The sequence below is a fragment of the Petromyzon marinus genome, chromosome 18, assembly GCF_048934315.1.
Source record: "Petromyzon marinus isolate PM22_M1 ecotype Great Lakes invasive population chromosome 18, UKy_Petmar_22M1.pri1.0, whole genome shotgun sequence".
In the NCBI taxonomy this organism is placed as follows: domain Eukaryota; kingdom Metazoa; phylum Chordata; class Hyperoartia; order Petromyzontiformes; family Petromyzontidae; genus Petromyzon; species Petromyzon marinus.
Window position 1 is genome coordinate 5,209,130 of NC_133684.1, and position 20,369 is coordinate 5,229,498.

At 50.1% G+C, this 20,369-nt stretch overlaps 1 protein-coding gene and 1 long non-coding RNA gene across 6 annotated transcripts in view; one reads left to right on the plus strand and one right to left on the minus strand.

Moving 5' to 3' along the window:
* LOC116943605 (arf-GAP with Rho-GAP domain, ANK repeat and PH domain-containing protein 1-like) overlaps window positions 1-20,369 on the minus strand; it is a 113,445-nt gene that overhangs the window by 45,438 nt on the left and 47,638 nt on the right. For 4 of the 5 annotated variants that reach the window (XM_032956601.2, XM_076067825.1, XM_076067824.1 and 1 more), the window contains exon 4: window positions 541-659. In XM_032956601.2, the coding sequence (XP_032812492.2) occupies window positions 541-659 (119 nt within the window). Of the gene's footprint in view, window positions 1-540; window positions 660-10,700; window positions 10,906-20,369 lie in introns of those variants that run through there. The other variant, XM_076067826.1, reaches the window with a different exon arrangement.
* LOC142925081 (uncharacterized) lies at window positions 574-20,040 on the plus strand. Its single transcript, XR_012942180.1, has 3 exons — window positions 574-678; window positions 18,304-18,396; window positions 18,588-20,040. It is a non-coding gene; the product is annotated as an uncharacterized LOC142925081 (long non-coding RNA).

Here is a 20,369-nt window from a genome sequence, read left to right on the forward strand (position 1 = left end):
TATAAACATTTTTGGTTGGATGTATGTTGGGCTTCTTTCGCACCGTACGTAGCCAACTCTGTTAACCAGAGGTGTGGGGGAAGGCCAACAAAATAGACAAAAAAGCAGTTCTCGAGAAATGACTTTTCAATCGAGATATAAAAGTGCATAGCTCCGGTGGCTTCCTTATAATTCCAGACGGCCGCAGAAGTGGATCTGAAAGTGCGCGATGCGGTAAAACGTCTTTGTTCGAAAACAAAGGAGGGGTGGCTGGAACCCATTGACCATTATATTTTACTTTTTTCCGTTCTAAGGCACCGAATCTACTGAGATCCGTATTTGAATTGCGTTGCGGACGCACACTGAGGTGCTCTAAATCCAGAGTGCCAGAGTTGCAACTGCGGAGAGAGCCGACAGCCGAGGCACCGTTTGGTGCCTCCCCACGAGCACTGTGGTTTCGGGACGCATGCCAAATAAACGCGGTGGTGGTGGTGGTGGCGACAACAACGATGTCATTGTATTTATTGTACGTTAATGAATGCGGCCCAAGCACCGGCTCACCTGCGGGGATGTCCAACGGCACGGTGAGGAAGCAGGCATCGGTGCCGATCTCAGGTGACTGCGTCGCTGGAGAGTCATCGGCGCCGGCCGCCTTCAACTCGTTGCACTCCGGAGGGACCCTGCCACACATTTCAACCCGTGAGTCCGTCAGCTCCGTTCATTCTCAAGTGCTCGGGACGAGACGACGATTTTGCGTGGGTTGTTGCTGCTGTTGTTTCGCTTTCCTCTCTGGTTAGTGCCAGCCCGATTGTGCATCGCGTGACACACGGAGATTTAATCCTGCCCTCTTCGGTCTTCCAAAGCGTGCCTGGCAAGGGGGCGGGTGGCGGAAGTCCGGATCTGCGTGTGCTCCAAGATAGTTCTGGTTATTTAATTCATTTTGTAAAGAATTAATAAAATGAAGGAAAAATGTACGCCCGCAAATCGAAGCACACCGGCGGTGGCTTCTTGCAGCAATTTCCTGAGCTGGGGTTGTGGCCGACGCGTTCGCATGCGAGTGTGTGCGTGTGTACGTGGGCCAGTGCCAGCGAGAACGCGTGTGTGCATGCGTGCATCCTGCTTTGCCGTGAACTGTATTTGCAAACAAACGGGAGCGTTTGTGCATTTGCGTGTACGTGCCTTTGTAATTCTTCATCCGAGTTCATGTTTGCGGACCGCCCGTTAAGGTCTGGCTAAGCACGCGAGTAGGCGGCGGGGTTGACACTACGCCCAGCTAAGTGGTGCTGCTAGTGAGTGTGCAGGCGGTGCAACTGCACCGAGTCTCTTGGGCTGGAAATGTGCAGGCGCCAGGCATATGAAGAGGATGGAAATTTGTCAGGCACCCCCTCCGCCCCATTTAATTATTAGCACCAGGACCACTATCAATCACACTACGCCACGATGCACACACACTAGGTACCGTGCCACTTTTGGCTGAGTGAAACTAACAAAAGCCTAGGCCAAGCTTACACACTAAATTTCCACCGATGGGGTACAGCTGTGTGTACTCCATGTGTGCGTAATGAAGCGGTTAGCGTGCTGCACTTCGAACCTGGCCACCCAGGTTCGATTCCCGCTCACAGCCAACACCAGTGAGGATTATCTGAACCGGTCCTGGGTCTCCCCTACGTCGACTCAGCCTCAAATCAGTATCTGGTGCGGTGCGTAAAAACATCGCCACTGGGGGGACAAAGGCAACTGGGCGTGGTGCTGGCCACCCACCCCCTCGTGTGCCATGTCGGCATTCATTGGTACGGTGGAGTGAGGTGGAGCGATACTAACACACGGAAAAGCGGTACAGTGGGGAAGCACATGTGGTGCATCTGCCAGTCATCTCGGTCACTTCAGAAAATAAACTGGATTAAGCTTCGATCACGCAAACTCGCGTCTGGTCTGCTCTGCACCGCTAAAAACGCTCTCGCGTTTGTGCAAACTAAATAATGAAGGGTCAAGCAGGTGGGGGCACGGAAGAGTGCGGCTACGAGACGTGTTGGCCAAGTCGGGAAGGCACGACACGGGCGTAAACACGTCCAGGCGTGGCGTGGACGCTGCCGCAACCCCTGCTCGCTACGTCGCGACCAGCTGAGCCGCATCTTGCTCTGCTTTCAAGATCGGCGCTTCACACAGCTGCAGCCGCCTCCGTCTTCACGGGGTTTCTTACCTACGAATCGCTCCACCGAGAGGTTGTCGTTCACGGCACACTGCTGCTGCCCTCGTGGACCAGGTCCGCCGGTGATCAAGTCTACTTGCCAGTGGCGACGCTAAGGCAAAAAGCAAACTAAGCGAAAGCCAAAGGGCACCAGGTCTCGCAAAGAAAGAGGCCACGGGTTGGTGAAAAAATAGGGAAGATCTAAACCCCCGTATCAGCTCGAAACTAGGATCTTAAAAAAAAACAGAAACAGCTCAGCATTCTCATAACACTACTAAGATATTGCTCAATTAAAGTACTTTATGCAACAGTTTTATAACCAACTCATGTAGCATTTCCGGAATATAATGTTTGTAATTTACACGACTCAACAACAAAAAATGTTGATGCTTCGGGCCTCCAAAGGGCAAATAACCTCCGCTGCCTACTGCTAATCAAGTCTGCTTGTTAGCCCTGGACAAGATCAAGATCTGCCCGCCCGGGTGACGAGCGGTGCGCCGAGGGTTCTTCAAGAAGGACCCCGATGACGTACGAGTCAACAACCACGGCTACTGCCATACCCCTTCACGATTCCCAACAAAAAATTCAAACATAGTTTTTTTTATTGACTCTTCCCATCTATGCTACTCCCACCCTCTCCTGCCCCCGTTCCACTCTCTGTCCCTTCCTACCCCGCTGCGAGCTTCTCCTTTCCTTCTCGTACGTATTTGAAGAAGTTCAACGCACACACGTTACATTCCGCTCGATTACCCCGGAGTGCCTCACCGAGTCTCGAGGCTGCTCTTCAAGAGGGTCCTGCCAAGCGCCCTCAGTGGCGTGGTGGCAATGATCGCTACGCGTTTCCCGATTAATTTACAGTACTTGGGAAACAAACAATTTCAAAGCATCCTGAGACAGAGCCAGTCCACTGACTCCATCTGTGCACTGAACCCAATCCCTGCGCTTGTCACCCGCTGGCCGCCTTTGCAGCTGCAGAAAATGGAATTACGCAAAAAAAAAGGGGAACGCACTCCAACTTTACTCGGACCTTGGATACGCTGCACTTTCCTTACAAATAACGACCGCTGCGCCAGGCTTCTCGTCTCCTGTACCACGCACGGTGCCAAAAGGCCTCGGGTGTTTCCAGCCACGTGCAGCAGCGCCTCTGCGGGCGAGTTGCTTTGAATTCAAACATCTGGCTGTGCTGTCGACAGCCCAAGTGCTAAGTCGTAGAGACGTAGACCAAAGTTGAATAAGAGTGCATCCATTCCTTTTTTTGTGAAGTCAGATCTTACGCACACGGCACCACACACTCGTTACACGCAAAGCGCTCGCCACAAGTGAACCACAATGCCTTTGCTGATCTCGGCAAGGAGCGTAAATCATCATCACGCGATCTCCGCTCATCCTCGCATCGGCTTTTGGCTGGCCGTCGAACAAAGACGGTCACTGCACCGCACGCCGCCTTCAGATGTACTTCTGCGGCCGCCTGGAACGCTCTTCCTTCCGATAATAGGTCACTGGAGCTACGCACTTTTAAATCTGGATTTAAAACTACGGTAATTTCTTCAGAACTGCTTTTTGTGTTTAGTTTATTGCCCTTCCCCCACACCTCCGACTGGCACGGTTGGCTACTTACGTTGTGAAAGAAGCTGAACATTTATACACACGCGTGCGGTCAATAGATTATAATCGATCCGTATTCGTTGTGCGTGCGAAGTAGTGCTCGATGACGGCCAGCGTTCGATACGAATGGTGGAGCAGCAGGCAAAGGGTTGAAAGCACCCGAGTGGTGAATGGAGTGATGAAACCAGAGATTAGGCGGATCTCTGCGTAGCGAGACTGCTGCCAAATGGTGACCTCTTAGGGAGGCCTTCATCCAACAGTGGAATTGTCATGGGCGACGATGACGACGACTTGATGCTATTAGGTCATGTTGACCCCCTGCAGCCACTAGAGGCGCTACGTCCACCACAATCTGGTTCTTGGCTTAGAAAGAAAGAATCTGTTTCTTGACTTAGTGACTCTGAATTGTGACAACGAATAAAATCGCAGAGGGCGACGGCGGGACCTGAATTGTTGGAGATTGAATAATTGGTTATGGGCAACGATGCTGCTGCTGACAACACTGTGTAACAAAAAAATAGTTTTTTTGTCCCTGGGTAGTAAGTGTTATTTTCTAATTGCGTATGCCTCAAAAGTACAGCAAATGGCTATTATTCCCCACAAACTTTGCTTTTGTGACCAGGACAGTGAGATTTTGAAATGTACCTATTTTCAATGAGAAAACGTGGTGTGCATTTGTGTCATTCCTTCACATAAAGTCCTGGTCACAAAAGCAAAGTGTGTGGGGAATAATAATAATAATAGCCATTTTCTATACTTTTGAGGCATAAGCAATGAGAAAATAACACTTTACTACCCAGGGACAAAAATCGTGTTACAAAGTGGAATCAATGATGGAGGTTGACGACGGCTCCAACGTTTGAATCGTCCATCACCCCTTCAGAGACGACCAATAAAGGGACTCGCAATCCTCAACCAGTTTAACACCAAAGGCTTTCGCGACCAATATTATTGATAGTAAAGGGGTTTTTTTTGGGTTACGTGATCTAACCCACAGAACCTTTATGATGAATCCCCAACCACCGACGGCAGCCTTTGAGTTTGCCGAGATAAATATCGTCGGGGGGGAAACATGTTGCTGGTAATGGTCGTTACGCTAAATCGACGGTCTGATCTCAAAACGGAAGCATTATTTTTTTTGTTGTCGAGTAGAGACGATAATATTTACACGCGACATAGCCGAGAGGATGATTTGCACGGTTCTGCAGCCGAAGCACAAACAACTCATTCGGAGTATTCAACGAGCAGCGGCGGAGAGATGAAGTGGGACGAGCAGAGGGGCCTCCGTAAATATCAAAAAAATCCAAGCCAGTCGATTCACTTGATCATTTCCTGACCTTGATGTCCCGAAATATCGCTTCATCCTGTGCGCGGTGACCTTAAAGTTTAAAGCATCGCCGTTTACTCTCGGCCTTCCTGTTTGGCGGTTGGCTCGAAGGAAATGTAAAAAAAAAGGAGCGCTCCGCCTCTTTAATCTGCGATTGTTTTGGCTGGGACGAGGTGCATTGATGCCACACCCACGACAAACTCCAGACGGGCTACGTTTTGGCAAGTGCGCATCTTCCTTTGGTGACTTTTTTAACGCTTTCCAACAAGGGTTGAAAGCATTAGCGTCGTCATGTACGCGCGTCCGTCCGTCGGGTCCATGAGTGGGGTCACGAAAAGTCGTAATGATGGTCCAATACAAATTAACAATAAAACTCAACAGCACACACAGAGAAGTAGGCCTTCTCTGGCCTCTGCAGGCGCTGTGAAGAAGGGTCATTGCCAAAAACGTCGTCTATTACAGACTCTCATTTTTTTAAGGCCACTGTTTATTGACGAACGTGCTGAGTGGTTCTTGTGCTGGCGATGTGAATTCATTTCTATTTTGACGTCGTGTTGCTATTAGGTGCCGACGTTATAAACAACGGGGAAAATCCATCTCCAGTAATTTTTTAAATATTTGTTTTCTCTCCAAATTAACTTCCCACGAGGTGAAGAAATTTACATTCGGAACTCTCTGAGCTAGCCGCAGAAGTTGACAATTACGCGTGTGAAGTCACTTCAATATATATAAGAATAGGTTTTACCCTTTCTGGCAATTAAACAGTTGTGTTAAGATGTTAAAACACCAAACAGAAACCTTTTAAAATGAATATTGTCTGCATTAACCACACGTGCTTGTGGTGAACATGCAAACAAAAACGTACTCTAATAATATATGCATTATCTTTTAAACTGATTGGTCCACACCAGAGACAGCTTTCTTGAGAGCCTTGTCTCAAAGTGCTAGACCAGAGGACGCCAAAAGGCGAACAGCACAAAGACAATGCCATTATCGGGCCATTTATAGCTGGGGGTGATTCTGGAAAGAAAGATCTCACGTCACTTCAATGTTTTTTTTTTTAATCCACACTACAAGCACTCCTTATTTACAGGGTGGCCAGGACACAGAGGGTCATTTAATTTATTTAAAAACCGGCACTAAAACAGTTTAATTGATTATTATTTAAGTAAATATTTGATCTATTATCACTGTTAATATCTATTTTTCTTTTCCCTGTGGGGTCACCTCAATGCCGCCGTTTACAAAACGCGACCAAGGACCATCGAATGAACTGCTACAAAACATAAATTGATGAATATTCAAATATCACACAACTGTAATCTTTAAAAAAAATATCCCGAGTTGATTTTAGAAGGTTTCGTGCATCAGTGAATGTTAACGGAAGTCAGTTTATACAAATGTCAAATACATTAAATAACCCTTTGCGATTTGTTAAGATAAATCTAATAACCCTACGTGTCCTGACTTTCGACCACCCTGTATACATGCAGTGTTCAAAGCGCGTAAGTGAAGGCGATTGTATTATTACGCGAGCTGGACTGAGTCAAATGAAGTGTGAAAAAAAGCATAAATTAGACGATTGGTTTTATTACTGAGCAATCAATGCCCGCTGGCTCACCACGCCGCGAGGCATTCTCAACTCTCAAGGACAAATTCACCCTCAGGATCGCAGGCGAGCTCCTTCACCGCTCTGATAGCCAGAGGCACACAGCCACCTTCTGGTAAAACTTTTAATTGAGGAGCCACTTAGAAGTCAATCGCGTCTAACGTTGCACAGTATTGTAAATAACGTACTAAAATAGAACAAAAACAATTCCATGGACCTCTGCCAATCGACTGCTGAATGATGGGCCTACCATCATGCCATGTCAGTCGCGGGCGGTTTTTTGACCATACTTCACCACACTGGTCAGTACTTATTGGTGATGGGGGTAGCGGGGCCAGGACCGATGTTAGGTTCAAATATCTTTCGGATTTGTAAAACAGCCCTTCCATGACAAGTCAATTGAGATCGCTGTGCCAAAACATATTCACGGTTTTACTACAGATTAGAATATAATTGTTAAACATGACGGAAGTAACTGTGGAATTTCCAGTCTTACGTGATATTATTCATTGACTGGGTTTTTTTATTGAACGTGTCTGGCTAATTGTCACTACAATCAAAGTATTTAATTCAAGTCAGTGTGGATTGTATCTGCGTGCCGAGCAGCTCAACGTCTACTGCCTCCGGCTTGCGATTTAAACGAGTGACATGGAAGAAGCGTCATCTGCAAAGGAGTGGCTCTTATAGCCTGCGGAAGACAATAAGGCATCCTTAAACCTCAATTTTATTTCATTAAAAGCGCAGTACTCTGACCACCGCACCACCGCCGCTCCCCAGTTTGACTGCATTGCACTGTGCTATTAGCCGGACAGTGGCCATGCATGCTTGTAATCCAGGACTGTGGAGGCAGTGGGAGTTAGTTGGTGGATCGCACAAATGCTGCAAAGCTCCCCTTCCCATGCGTGGTGACATGGAGCTAAAATCCTGGCTTGACAGGACAAAAGCAGGTAGGGCTAAACGCGGGCTCATGCCATCTGTCCCTTCTGCGTGGAATGGCGCGTTACCCCCTCGCATGCGTGGGATTTCTCTGGGTGCTCTGGCTTCCTCCCACATCTATAAACATTCATTCATTGGCTGAAAACATCTCAATACAGAGAGGAACGCAGAGCTCGGGCTATTGTTGGCACCGGCTGTGGTCCGTCCTCGCACCTCTGAGCCGTTCTCTATCTATTTAAGATGTTTCTTGTTCATGTTTTGTTTGTTGCGGTTGCACCTGAGTCAAGAGCCGCATGGCTCACAGGGTTATACCTAATAAATGAAACTGAAAACTTAAATCTATAAGAGTGAGAGAGTACTGTGCGGTGGCGTATTAGAAGTTAAAATTATTATTATTGTGTCTATGTACACTTACAGGCTTCCATTTATTATTTCTCTTATTCTCATTATTCGGGCTCAGATTTCTCTGCCAGCGTCTTTAAAATTTCCTGTTCCCGTTTGTTCCTCTATCTTGCTCCTTCTGATTTATCCCTGGCACATTGCAAACGTGGTCAATGCAATCTTCCCCAGATCCGGTAGCCTCCTTCCCCCTTTCCCGAAGACTTTCTTCACAATGTTATCTGCGCCCCAAGGAGGAAAACGCGCCTCGGAAGACGCCCGCCACAGAAAAAGAAGCCAACACGTCGGCTCTCGCGCAGGAGCTACCCTTGATTACGGCGCCGCGGGACTGTGAGCAATGGCGACGCCGGGAGGCCTTCAGCCAGCAGTGGACAGAAAATGCCTCACGATGATAAGCATCTCCTGAAGCCAAACCTCATCGAGCGCTGAGGTGGCGTCTGCCCTTACCGTTATCTTCTCCGCCGTGACGCGTTCGAGCAGGATAGTTTGTGTTATGCTGGCTCACAGAAACGTCAGGGAAGATAACAGATCAGAGCTGTCGTGTCCATTGCACTTGCTCAATCAAATCGACTGACCAGACTACGAGACCAGTGCATCACGTAAATCAGAACCTGATGACGTACCTTGCTTTCCTCTGCCTATGACCGACTTGCTTCTTTTATTTAATAAAAGTATACCCGCTGTTACCGTGCGGCGCTCTTGAGACGCGGTCGCATTCAGACACACCGCGTGAAACTCAACTGTATTGCATAGGCACAGCGGTGGGAGAAAATCGATTCCATGAGTGAGTTGCACTGCGAGGGTCTCATTCGCTTTCCGCAGCCGTGAGAGCAAATCAATTGGGCCAGTAATTGACGAACGTCTCGTCCAGCGCGACCATTTAAAATTCCAAATTTATCCGTAAAAATTCCACACAAGCGGCGCATTCGACCACCTGATGGACCCCCCCCCTCCCCCCACCAGTCCCTTGCTTCGAGGGCTGTTCAAAATAGCCTGGGGAATATTTACGCAGCAGCAGCAGCCAGCCAGCCAGCCAGCCGTGCCACGTGTCGACCGGGAGACTTGAGGAGATTATTATAACGCCTTCAGATGCCGGCACGAGCGCGGTTTCGTGCCCCCCCCCCCCCCCCCGATTCCGTGCCAGGCGTAGCAGGCACTTGGGAAGGCGCAGCACGGTTTTCTTTTTCCATTGGAGCACGCAAACCAAAGCGAGCGGTGCTCGCCGTCGCCCCGATGTATAAAAGCGAACGCGCGCTCAGGCGTCAAGCGACCGCCAACCGCCGCGTGAGATGCGCCGCGGTGTCTGCCGCCCTCACAGGGGCAGCCACGAACATTTCACCTGAAGTTGAAGCGTGCCCGCTGTACTTTTCCACTCTCTCCCAAGTACACGCGCACCCACCCACTACGCACGGGCGTGCGCGAGGTCAAAGTGTAAATCTTCACCTCCGCTGTTTAGTAATTTTTAGAGCCGGCGCTGTGAGACCGAGGGGTTTTGTTTTTTATTTTTTCGGAAAAATGGGTCAGGATTCTGAGGGTCAGCGTTCCGCGGCGGACAGAATTAACTCGGCGGCGCTGGCATTGGCGTGCGGTGTGCCAGTGGGGATTGTGGAGTGATGATGCCACTTGATGCCTGTGGGCTGCCCGCCAAGCCAGCCAGCCTCTCTATCCCTCCCTGCAAGCGAGGGCGTCCGCACGGACGCCAGCGAAGCGAAGCCGATCCGCGATCGACGTATATAGGAAAACAAAACAAAAGCGACGGGACAAAAAAATGTCCCAACCAAACAAGCGACGTCAACCTGTCTGAAAACGCCGGACGCTAAACAATCAAAAGGGGTAGTCGTGTGAAGAGGCGCGGTGGAAGGCGGATGGGTGAGGCGTCGCTCGTGTTACCTTCACGGTGACAAGCCGCGTGTGGACAGCCGGTAGGAGAAGTAGCCACAGCCGGTAGGAGAAGTAGCCACAGCCGGTAGGAGAAGGAGCCACAGCCGGTAGGAGAAGGAGCCACAGCCGGTAGGAGAAGTAGCCACAGCCGGTAGGAGAAGGAGCCACAGCCGGTAGGAGGAGGCACAGCCGGTAGGAGAAGTAGCCACAGCCGGTAGGAGAAGGAGCCACAGCCGGTAGGAGAAGTAGCCACGGCCGGTAGGAGAAGTAGCCACAGCCGGTAGGAGAAGTAGCCACAGCCGGTAGGAGAAGTAGCCACAGCCGGTAGGAGAAGGAGCCACAGCCGGTAGGAGAAGTAGCCACAGCCGGTAGGAGAAGTAGCCACGGCCGGTAGGAGAAGTAGCCACAGCCGGTAGGAGAAGTAGCCACAGCCGGTAGGAGAAGTAGCCACGGCCGGTAGGAGAAGTAGCCACAGCCGGTAGGAGAAGTAGCCACGGCCAGTAGGAGAAGGAGCCACAGCCGGTAGGAGAAGGAGCCACAGCCGGTAGGAGGAGGCACAGCCGGTAGGAGAAGTAGCCACGGCCGGTAGGAGAAGTAGCCACACAGCCAGCGCTTCTTAAAGGGATCCAGATGCCGGGTCCACGGCGGAAGAGTCGGCAACTCTCTCTCGCTTCAGTTCGTACGGCCGCACTCTCTCCCGATCTCTCTCTCGCACTCTCTCGCGAGCCACTCTCACTCGCTCGCCGATGCTCTTTCTCGAACGCTGGATCACCCACCGAGACTGCCTCTCCTCAACCCCCCCCCCACCAGCGAAGTTTTGTTGGGGTGGGAAGCAAAAAAACGATGAAAAAAATAGAGAAAGAGAGAGAGGGAAAAAAATCCTTAGAAAAACAGCGGAGCGCAGAATTTCCTGCCTAAATGTTTGCCTCATATCCTGAGCCGCGCGCCTCGGCTGTGGAGCTCGGCTCGTTCCCAGGGGATGGATGGAGGGGGTGGGGATGGGTGGTGGTGGGTGGGGGTACTCGGGGGTGAGGGGGGGGGCACAGAGGGGGGTGGGGTGGTAGGGGTAGATTCTATAAACCCATCCAGATCTCGCCTCTCTCCTCCCACATGATGGAACCTACAGCTGCAGACGAAGCCCTTGTCCCTCCTTCAAAACCATGGGAGGGAAAGAAAAAAAAGGTCCCAAAAGATAACAAAGACACGGGAACAACAAGCGTGACTCACCCAGGCGCGGGGAGAGCCCGCGTGCTGGCCGTGCGCTGTACTCTGTGAGTGTAAGGAGTGTAAAACCCCGGGGGGGGGGGGTAGTCAGGGAGATTTCTGATCTTGAGCAGACGAGTTCGTGTCGCTAGCGGGGCGAGCGTCTTGCTCCTAGCGGGGCGAGTCTCTTGCTCCTAGCGGGGCGAGCGTCTTGCTCCAAGCCGAGCGAGCGTCTTGCTCCTAGCCGAGCGAGCGTCTTGCTCCTAGCGGAGCGAGCGTCTTGCTCCTAGCGGAGCGAGCGTCTTGCTCCTAGCGGAGCGAGCGTCTTGCTCATAGCCCAGCGAGCGTCTTGCTCATAGCCGAGCGAGTGTCTTGCTCCGAGTCGAGCGAGCGTATTGCCCCTAGCTGACCGAGCGTCTTGCTCCTAGCCGAGCGAGCGTCTTGCTCCGAGCCGAGCGAGCGTCTTGCTCCTAGCGGGGCAAGCGTCTTGAGCGGAGCGAGCGTCTTGCTCCTAGCGGGGCGAGCGTCTTGCTCATAGCCGAGCGAGCGTCTTGCTCCGCCACGCCCCTCCCCCACCTCCCCCCCTGGTCCAGCTGCTCCGGCACGGACAGACGAGACGGGGCTCCGCCAGCGTGCAGCTCTCGAGTAGAGAACGCCACCGCTGGCGAGGAATGTCGCTTCCACAACAACAACAACAATCACCGCGCCCCCAACCCCCACCACAGCTCACACAATGTCCGAGACGTGCGACTCAACGCCGCCTCCACACGGCCCCAGGTCTCGACCTTCAACACCCACTCCGCGGACAATCTCGAGACATCGATGCAAATCAATAAACACTGTGCACCATCAAAGCTCGATATCCACCTCACGGCCCAGACCCAGAATGCAGCACACACAAAAACACAAAGATCCCTCGTAACAGTCTGAACAGACTCTTGGGGCAAGTGCTGTTAGCGAGTAGCACCTATGAAGGCCGGCACGGCACACGAGGGGGTGGGTGGCCAGCACCACGCCCGGTCGCCTTTGTCTCCCCAGTGGCGATGTTTACTACACACCGCACCGGGTACTCGTTTGAGGCTGAGTCGACCTAGGGGAGGAGGCCCATGACCGGTTTGGGATAATCGTCACCAGGTGTTGGCCGCGAGCGGGAATCGAACTCGGGTCGCCGGGTTTGCAGCGAAGTGCGCTAATCGCTGCACCACCGCTCCCCATGATGCAGCACACACCCACCCACTTTCGGGGGGAGTATTTTTAGAACTCAACACTCCCCGCCCCAATACTCTGTAGCAAAACACCCAGGACGCAATAGTTAGCGGTTGCTGCTCTATAGGCCAGGCCGAGAGCTAAGGGGCCATCATCCATTGAGTACGCACGCACAAATTCTGTCAAAAGTTGACCCCCCTCCCTGTACGCACGCGTACTTTATACACCCCCACCCCACCCCACCTGCGTACGTACGCTTGACGCACCCCCCTCCCTCCCTCCCAGAATCCTATAGAACGGCCGATATTTAATCCACGCAGAAACGATCAAGGATTATTAATATTAACGTGTTTAAGCAAACAGTCCACCGCCGGACATTTGAAGGCCAATGTAGACACATTATTATCGAGGCTTCACCCCCCCCCCCCCCCGTTTCCTATACGTACATTGTCAGTAGACCCCCCATAGGCAAGCGGTACGCGTTTGGGTTAACCCTCCTCCATGCGTACGGACTCAATAGATAGCCCCTAAGCAGCAGTTCTCACAGGGGGGGGCGGGACTCGACGAGTTGTGGTCTCCACAACTCGGGTCTAGGGCCCAACAACGATGACTCGGGTTTGTTTTTTTGTGAATGAAACATCCACGGAGATATTGGGGGGTATTTTTGTTTCCATAATAGAGGGTTGTTTTTGTTTTGTTGTTTTGGGATTAGATCGCGTAAATATAAATGTGTCGTTAAACCCGCCACCAATTAGTAAAGTTTGTTACGTAAACAGTGCCAAATTCGTTACTAGTACAGCACACCGGTGTATTTCGCTAGTAATTACTACCAGCTACTTGTAATTACTGGCTAAACGTAGTACTCAGATTGTAATTTTTGTGGATTTACTCTCCAACACACCAGCGGTGTGCTGTACTAGTAACGAATTGGCACGTTCTGTTCACGTGACAAACCTTCATAGTTGGTGGCGGGTTTAAAGACATTTATATTTAGGCGATCTAACCCCAAAAACAAACCTGTACTATGGATGCTATTGGTCCCACGTGTTAAACTGGTCTTGTTGCCGTTATTGATCGGCTTCTGCCCCCGGCTTCTGTCACGTGGCGCACAGGGGGTAGCCTCGCGGAACGCAAAGCGATGGAGCCTCGTGCTTTGTCGGCAACAGCGGGGAGATGATTGACTTGAGAACAACGGTTCGATCAGGCAAAGAAGTGGAGCGGTGGCGCGGCAGGTTAGCGCATTGCCCTGTGAACCACGATGGCCAAGGGCTCCACAACCCAGCCCACTGCTGAGCGATAATTCTGAAGCGGTCCTGGGCATCACGTCTCATTCCCCAAACCGCACTCACCGGCGTGGTGAAGTATAACCAAAACAAGCCCCTCCCGGGACCCCCCCCCCCACCCCCGGGGGATCACCGCAAGGTTAGATAAACAGAATTGTCTAGCGTCACAGCATCGAGGGGCAGGAACGCAAAACAAAATCCAACACCGCCGACATACAAAAAAAAGGGCAAAGCAGGAGAGCAAAGTGTGACCCCGGGACAGGGCTACTGCTGCTGCTGCTACTCCTGCTGCTGCTGCTCCTGCTGCTGCTACTCCTGCTGCTCCTCCTGCTGCTGCTACTCCTGCTGCTGCTACTCCTGCTGCTCCTGTTGCCGTGGCGAAACTTGACCGGCCCAACGCAACACCGCGCGTCCGGCACCACCGGACACCCGTAAAAAGATCGAACAAAACAGAGAGCGAGCGGTGGTGTCGGCACGTCTCCCAACAAAGACTTCCGATTGTTTTAAAAGCGGCGGAGCGGAATTTTTTAGGTTTTTTCAAAATCGAAATCAGATCGGTGATTCTTTCGAATGCTTCAATTCGGAATGCTTTGATTAAGCTGCTGCTTTTTTTTTTTGGGGGGGGCACTCATTCAGACATCGTCTCCAAAAAGCAGCTGTTGAACTTTGGGTGGTGAGGGGGGGTGTTGTGACCAGGGAGGGTGAGAGAGGAGGAGGTGGGAGAGGGAGGAAGAGGGGGTGGCAGCAGAGGGTGGAGGGGGGGCAGGGGAGTTTGGATGGAGGGGTGAGTGGGAAATTTTCAAGTGCACGGGGGCCCAACTCTGGGCACCCTTCGGGAAACGGGTATCGAGGGAGCAAAAAAAGCCCCGACGAAGCAGTGAGTCAGAAAGGAGACTGGCTGGCACATTCCCCACGTGGGGACCTGCGTGTTTACCGAGGGCCGGTTTACATTAAATGGGGGAGCTGTGGCACCAGTGGTGAGTGTGCTGCGCGATACGAATCAGGCAAGCACCGGGGAGTGAAATGTGAAATGGTTCTGCGCCTCCCACAAGGTGGACTTCTGGTGCAGGATGAAAATGGTCAGCTGCCGGGGGAGACAGCTGTTTTTGTTGTTGTTGTTGTTGTTATTATTAACCATGGGAGTGAACCGAAAGAGGACATTCATTGCACACCAGGGAGAGAAGACTAGAGAGAGACGGTCAAGTCACGGGGAAATCGAACGCAGGTCCCCTTGTCGCTGCGAAGGCACGAGCGTTGTTTGTTACCAAATGCATCCGGCCACCCTGAACTCACAATCTCGCAAACAGAAAGCACTGCCGCCCCCCTCCCCAACGATCAACTCGTCCGCTTGCTGCTCGTGTTTACACTGAACTTTGATACAAACATTGAATTGCAACACATTCGTCAATAGCACGGTGGCCTTAAAAGGAAAAAAAAAACACAATTTTTTTATTATAGGCCAACGTTTTGGGTGAATGGTCCTCGTTCGTAGCAAATCAAAGGCCATTTGCTGGAAATTGTCACTTCTTGTATATAACATTTATTTTTAATATGGTGTAATTGATGTTATTTGTACACCACTGCCAATGCAGCAGCATCACCAAATAATTTGGTAAAACTGGTCGATGTGAGTGGTCGTTTTCAGGGCTTACTTTGGATATCCGCATGCTCAGGTGTTTCCTTGTAGATTGTAAAAAAAAAGGAATTTGGCTCCTTGAAAATATTTAAATGTGGCCCACTGTACACTTTTACTTGCCTTCAGGGCACTGCTGGCTCCCCACATCAGCCAAGTGAGGTTTGCTTGTGTTGAACCACTGCTTCTTGAAGTATGCATTCCCAGAAGGCCGTGTGGCTGACGGGATGTGTTTTAAAAAATATATACGATACCTGTTTTTGTTGTATTCGAAGGGACCGGTTGTGCGAAAGCAGGCCCATTGTGTGCTTTGTTTGTCTTGTTGCCAAGTCAACTCCTCAGACAGGCTGTTAGTGTCCGATAAAGTCTATTTCAGAAATATTGTAAACAATAAAAAAACTTGCGAAATGTAATTAAAAGTATGCAGGAGTACGTATAACCGTACAGCCCTTCAATCAATCCACTGCCAGATGGGAGAGAACTTCCCCGCCACGCTGTGTAAATCGTGTCAGCTATTCGACCATACTTCACCACGCCGGTTGGCGATGGTATGGGGCGTAGACGAGGAAACATAGAAGTACAACACAACAAGCGGTGTTGCACGCGTGTATGTTGAACTATTTTTGCACCGTGCGTAGCCAACCGTGTTCATCGGAGGCGCTAGCGTTGCGCGTGCAACTATCCTCGCCCATCCACGCACGAGCCAGGCTCAAACATGCTTAGCTTCTGGGATCTGACGAGATTTGGGCGCCCTTAGTATGATTTGGTCATTGGAGGGTTGAGTCTGGATCGTGACTTGGATGGGTGACCACCATGCACCACAGATGTTATAGGGCAGTGCTTCTCGACCTGTTTCACTCCACGGCAAAAAAACACAAGCACCGTTGAAGGCCGGCACGGTAAACGCGGGGGGTGGGTGGCCAGAACCACGCCCGACCGCCTTTGTCTCCCCAGTAGCGATGCTTACACACCGCACCAGGTACTCGCCAACAGCACTTGCCGCAAAAGCATGTTAAAATAATACGGGGGATCTTTGTCTTTGTCAATGTGTTGCTTCGAGTCTTTGTGTCTCCATGTCTCTGTATGTGCCGCTTGTGTGTCTCAGTGTCTGCGTGGCCTTAATAGGTTGCAACTCACGAACAGCACTTGCCCCAAACAGTCTGCTCAGGCTATCTTGGGGATCTTTGTCTGTGTGTATGCGTGGGAGCACTAACATGCCCCCATATGCTCCCACGTCTATGCTCTCCGCCCCGTCTTGCCTTCACCGATTGCCGCAGACCAGCGGGATACGCACACCCGTCAACCCCTTATCAGTGCCCTACCTTATTACAGACGAACTCAGACCGTATTGGTCACCCCGTGTCCTTATGAATCTCAACGTTCGTCCTACAAAGTCCAATCACAAGGGAGAAACACAAACATTGTTTTCCCCGTATTGCAACGGCTGTACGCCGTATCGACCTGAAAACTCAATGTCCCCTGTACAAGAATAAGGATAAACCGTACGGGGTTGACAGCTATGGAAATGTATTAATAATTATCTCTTACGATTCTAATAGAGCCGTTTGTTGCTGGATGCTTTGAGTTGCTGGGCCTATTTGGGCCTGCGCTCAGCAACCGTGATATGAAAAAAACAAGATAAAGACACATTGATAAATCAAACGCATTAAAATTATATCGGTAGGGTGATTCCAGCTCCTGTAGAAGAATACGGGGTAAACCGTGTGGGTTGACAGCGATGGAAATTGTAAAGGTCAATCAGCCCCCAAGACCACGGCCGCATGGATAGTGCCCCTCCACGCAGCGGCGGATTTATAAAGGGCACTCTTGTTTCGCATGATAATAATTATTATCACTTTATCCCTATCAATCACGAGGCGTTGATGATTTAATTTGGACTTGGGGCACAGAAGGGAAGAGGGAAGAGAGAGAGGGGTGATCTGCAACTGAGACGATGGCGGAGGGTGGAGTTCAGTCAACGCCGGGGTCAGGGGGTTTACCATTCTGGTCATGGGCAGCTCACAAGAGTTAAAATATAAAGCAGCCGTGTTGACAGAGAGAGAGAGAGAGCGCGCGTGTGTGTGCTGTGTGGAGTGTGTGTCTGTGTGTGTGCTGTGTGGAGTGTGTGTGTGTGCTGTGTGGAGTGTGTGTGTCTGTGTGTGTGTGCTGTGTGGAGTGTGTGTGTCTGCGTGTGTGTGCTGTGTGGAGTGTGTGTCTGTGTGTGTGCTGTGTGGAGTGTGTGTGTCTGTGTGTTGTGTGGAGCGGTGGTGCAGCGGTTAGCGTTGCGCTACAAACCCGGCGACCCGGGTTCGTTTCCCGGTGACTGTTATTTTAACCGGTCCTGGGCCTCCCCTAGGTCGATTCAACCTCAAATGAGTACCTGGTACGGTGTGTAAACATCGCCACTGGGGAGACAAAGGCGGCCAGGCGTGGTACTGGTCACCCACCCCCTCAAAGTCCTCAAACCTTCATAGGTGCTCGCTAACAGCACTTGCCCCTACAGTCTGTTCGGGCTATACGGGGGATCTTGGTCTTATGTACGTGAGTGTGTCTGTCTGTGCGTGCGGAGTGAGAGTGTGAAGTGAGAGTCCGTGTATGTATGGCATGCGAGTCTTTGTCTTTGGCGTGAGGGCGTGTGTATGTATGGTATGAGAGTGTGTCTGTGTGTGTGTGGACTGAAAGTGTGAGCGTGAAGTGAGAGTCTGTGTATGTATGGTGTGTGTGTGTATATGTGTGTGTGTGGAGCGATAGTGTTGCAGTTAGCGCGCTGCGCTACAAACACAGCTACCAGAGTACGATTCCCACTCACTGTGAACACCGGTGACGATTTTAATGCATTTGATTTGATTGCATTAAGCCTAAAATGAGTAGCTGGTGTGATGTGTAAACATCGCCACCAGGGAGACAAAGGCGGTCGGGCGTGGTGCTGGCCACCCACTCCCTAGTGTGCCGTTCCGGCCTTCATAGGTGCTCACGAACAGCACTTGCCCAACATTCCGTTAAAGGCTACACGGGGGATCTTTGTCTTTGTGTGTGTGAGTGTGTTCTTAACAGCTACACAAGCTACAGGGCTCCGATATCAACTCCACTGCAATACCCGGGGTCCCCAGGTCACAAGGTCACCGCGCAGGATCGAGTCGGCACCCGGTAAATGTGCTAATTGAGCGGGTTTATGACATCTGTGGCAGTTTTACAGCCTCCTCCATTTTCTGTAAACAAATTAGCTATTGCAAGAGCCATTCCCTTCCCCTCCGTCACCCCCACTCACTCACTCTCTGTTGCTGTGTTTCCCCCGCTTCCCCTCTTGCGACTTGTATTTTTAAACCGGCCTTGACAAGACGCGCGGCTGCTGGAGTTTGACAGAGCGACAATCACGTTTGGAAGCGTTGCGTTTCCTCGCCCGCCGGCGCTGGGGGTGGGGGGCGAAGCCATGGAACCCTGGAAGAGGGGGAGCCTAGGAAGAGGGGATTCGGGAAGAGGGGGAACCCTTGAAGAGGGAGCCCTTGAAGAGGGAACCCGTGGCGTGCTCGTTCGAAGCCGAGTTCAAGGCAGCGGCGTTTCCATCGCCGAGGAAATGTGAAACGATCCTCAAAACCAGTTTCGTGTAAATGGTACTGGTGGTGTGCCCAGACCAAACAAAATGCCAAAACTGGTGTGTTTTTGTGAATATATATCATAATATGCAAATTCATAAATCCTGTCTTCAGCAGGAAAATAAAGAATGAACCTGATGTGATTTTTTTAAAAATCTACGATCAGACACGAACAACTATTTTCAATTAATTGTATTTTTCCGCAAAAAAAAATTGTTTACGACTTGATTCAACTTCTTATATTTAAATACGTACCCATCAGAAATCGCTCAAGTAAAAGAATCCGTCATTTTTTATTATAAATAAAAATAATAATAATAAACTTAATACTCTATGAGGGGAAGCTCATATCTTTTACCGTTTTCGAATTATTCCGATTTGAATGTCATAAAATGCGTATTTTTTCGTTCAAACCCGCTTTCATCCGAAATATCTCAAAAACAATGAAAGATAGAACAATGGTTATTTAATGTTATTTTCTGTTTAACGCTCTACCAAAGGAACAAAACCGGAATCTTATATGTTGAACGTTTTCTGAATGACACGCACAAACATGTCTATGGGGCACTTAAAAATCGATTTATGAGGGCCTTAAAATGAGAAATCTCGGATTTTCGTAATGTTCCTGTTGTCTGTGTCCTAAAAGCTACTCATGTACCAAATGCCAGCTTTCTACCTTGTCGAGAAATACTCTAGAGGTTTTGAGATATACATAAAGATTAAAGTCTCTATTTATTTAGATTATATTTATACTGTATATTATAATATTGCAATCCTGGGGTGATAGGGATTGTGCTGGCGAAGCTCCCAAGCTTTGGAACGCTTTGCTAATAACACAATACAGAAACGTTTGATATATTTTCTAAGTCTGTCTTGAAAACTCATCTGTTTAAACTGCCCTTTAGCCCCTAGCTCAGGCCGTTCAACCCTAGTTCTGTTTATTTTTTGCTTCCCGTACACGAGGCTCATTGGGACCTACGGATGAAACACGCCTTACAAATATGAATTTATTATACATTTCATTGTTAACATTTAAAGAAATGCATACTGGTCAACCCCTTATCAGTGCCTACCTTATTGCAGACCTTATTCAGACCTTATCGGTCACCCCGTGCCCTTATAAATCTCAACGTTCATCCTACAAAGTCCCATCACAAGGGAGAAACACAACCAAAGACAAAAATTATTGTTTGCCCGTATTGATACGGCTGTATGTCGGATGGGCCTGAAAACTCAATTTCCCTGTAAAAGAATATGGGTAAACCGTATGGGCTGACAGGTATGGAAATCTATTCATTATCTGTTACTATTTTAATAGAGCTGTTTGTTTCTGGGCCTATTTGGGCCTACGCCAGCAACCGTGATAAAAAAACAAGATAAAGACACATTCATGAATCAAATTCATTAAAATTGTATCGGTACAGTGATTCGATCTCCTTGCGAATGTGGTACGCAACCAAGAACCATCTTGGTCAAAGGAAACTCTTATGCCAGAATGAAAAAAAAACCCACAAGAGTATGGTGGTG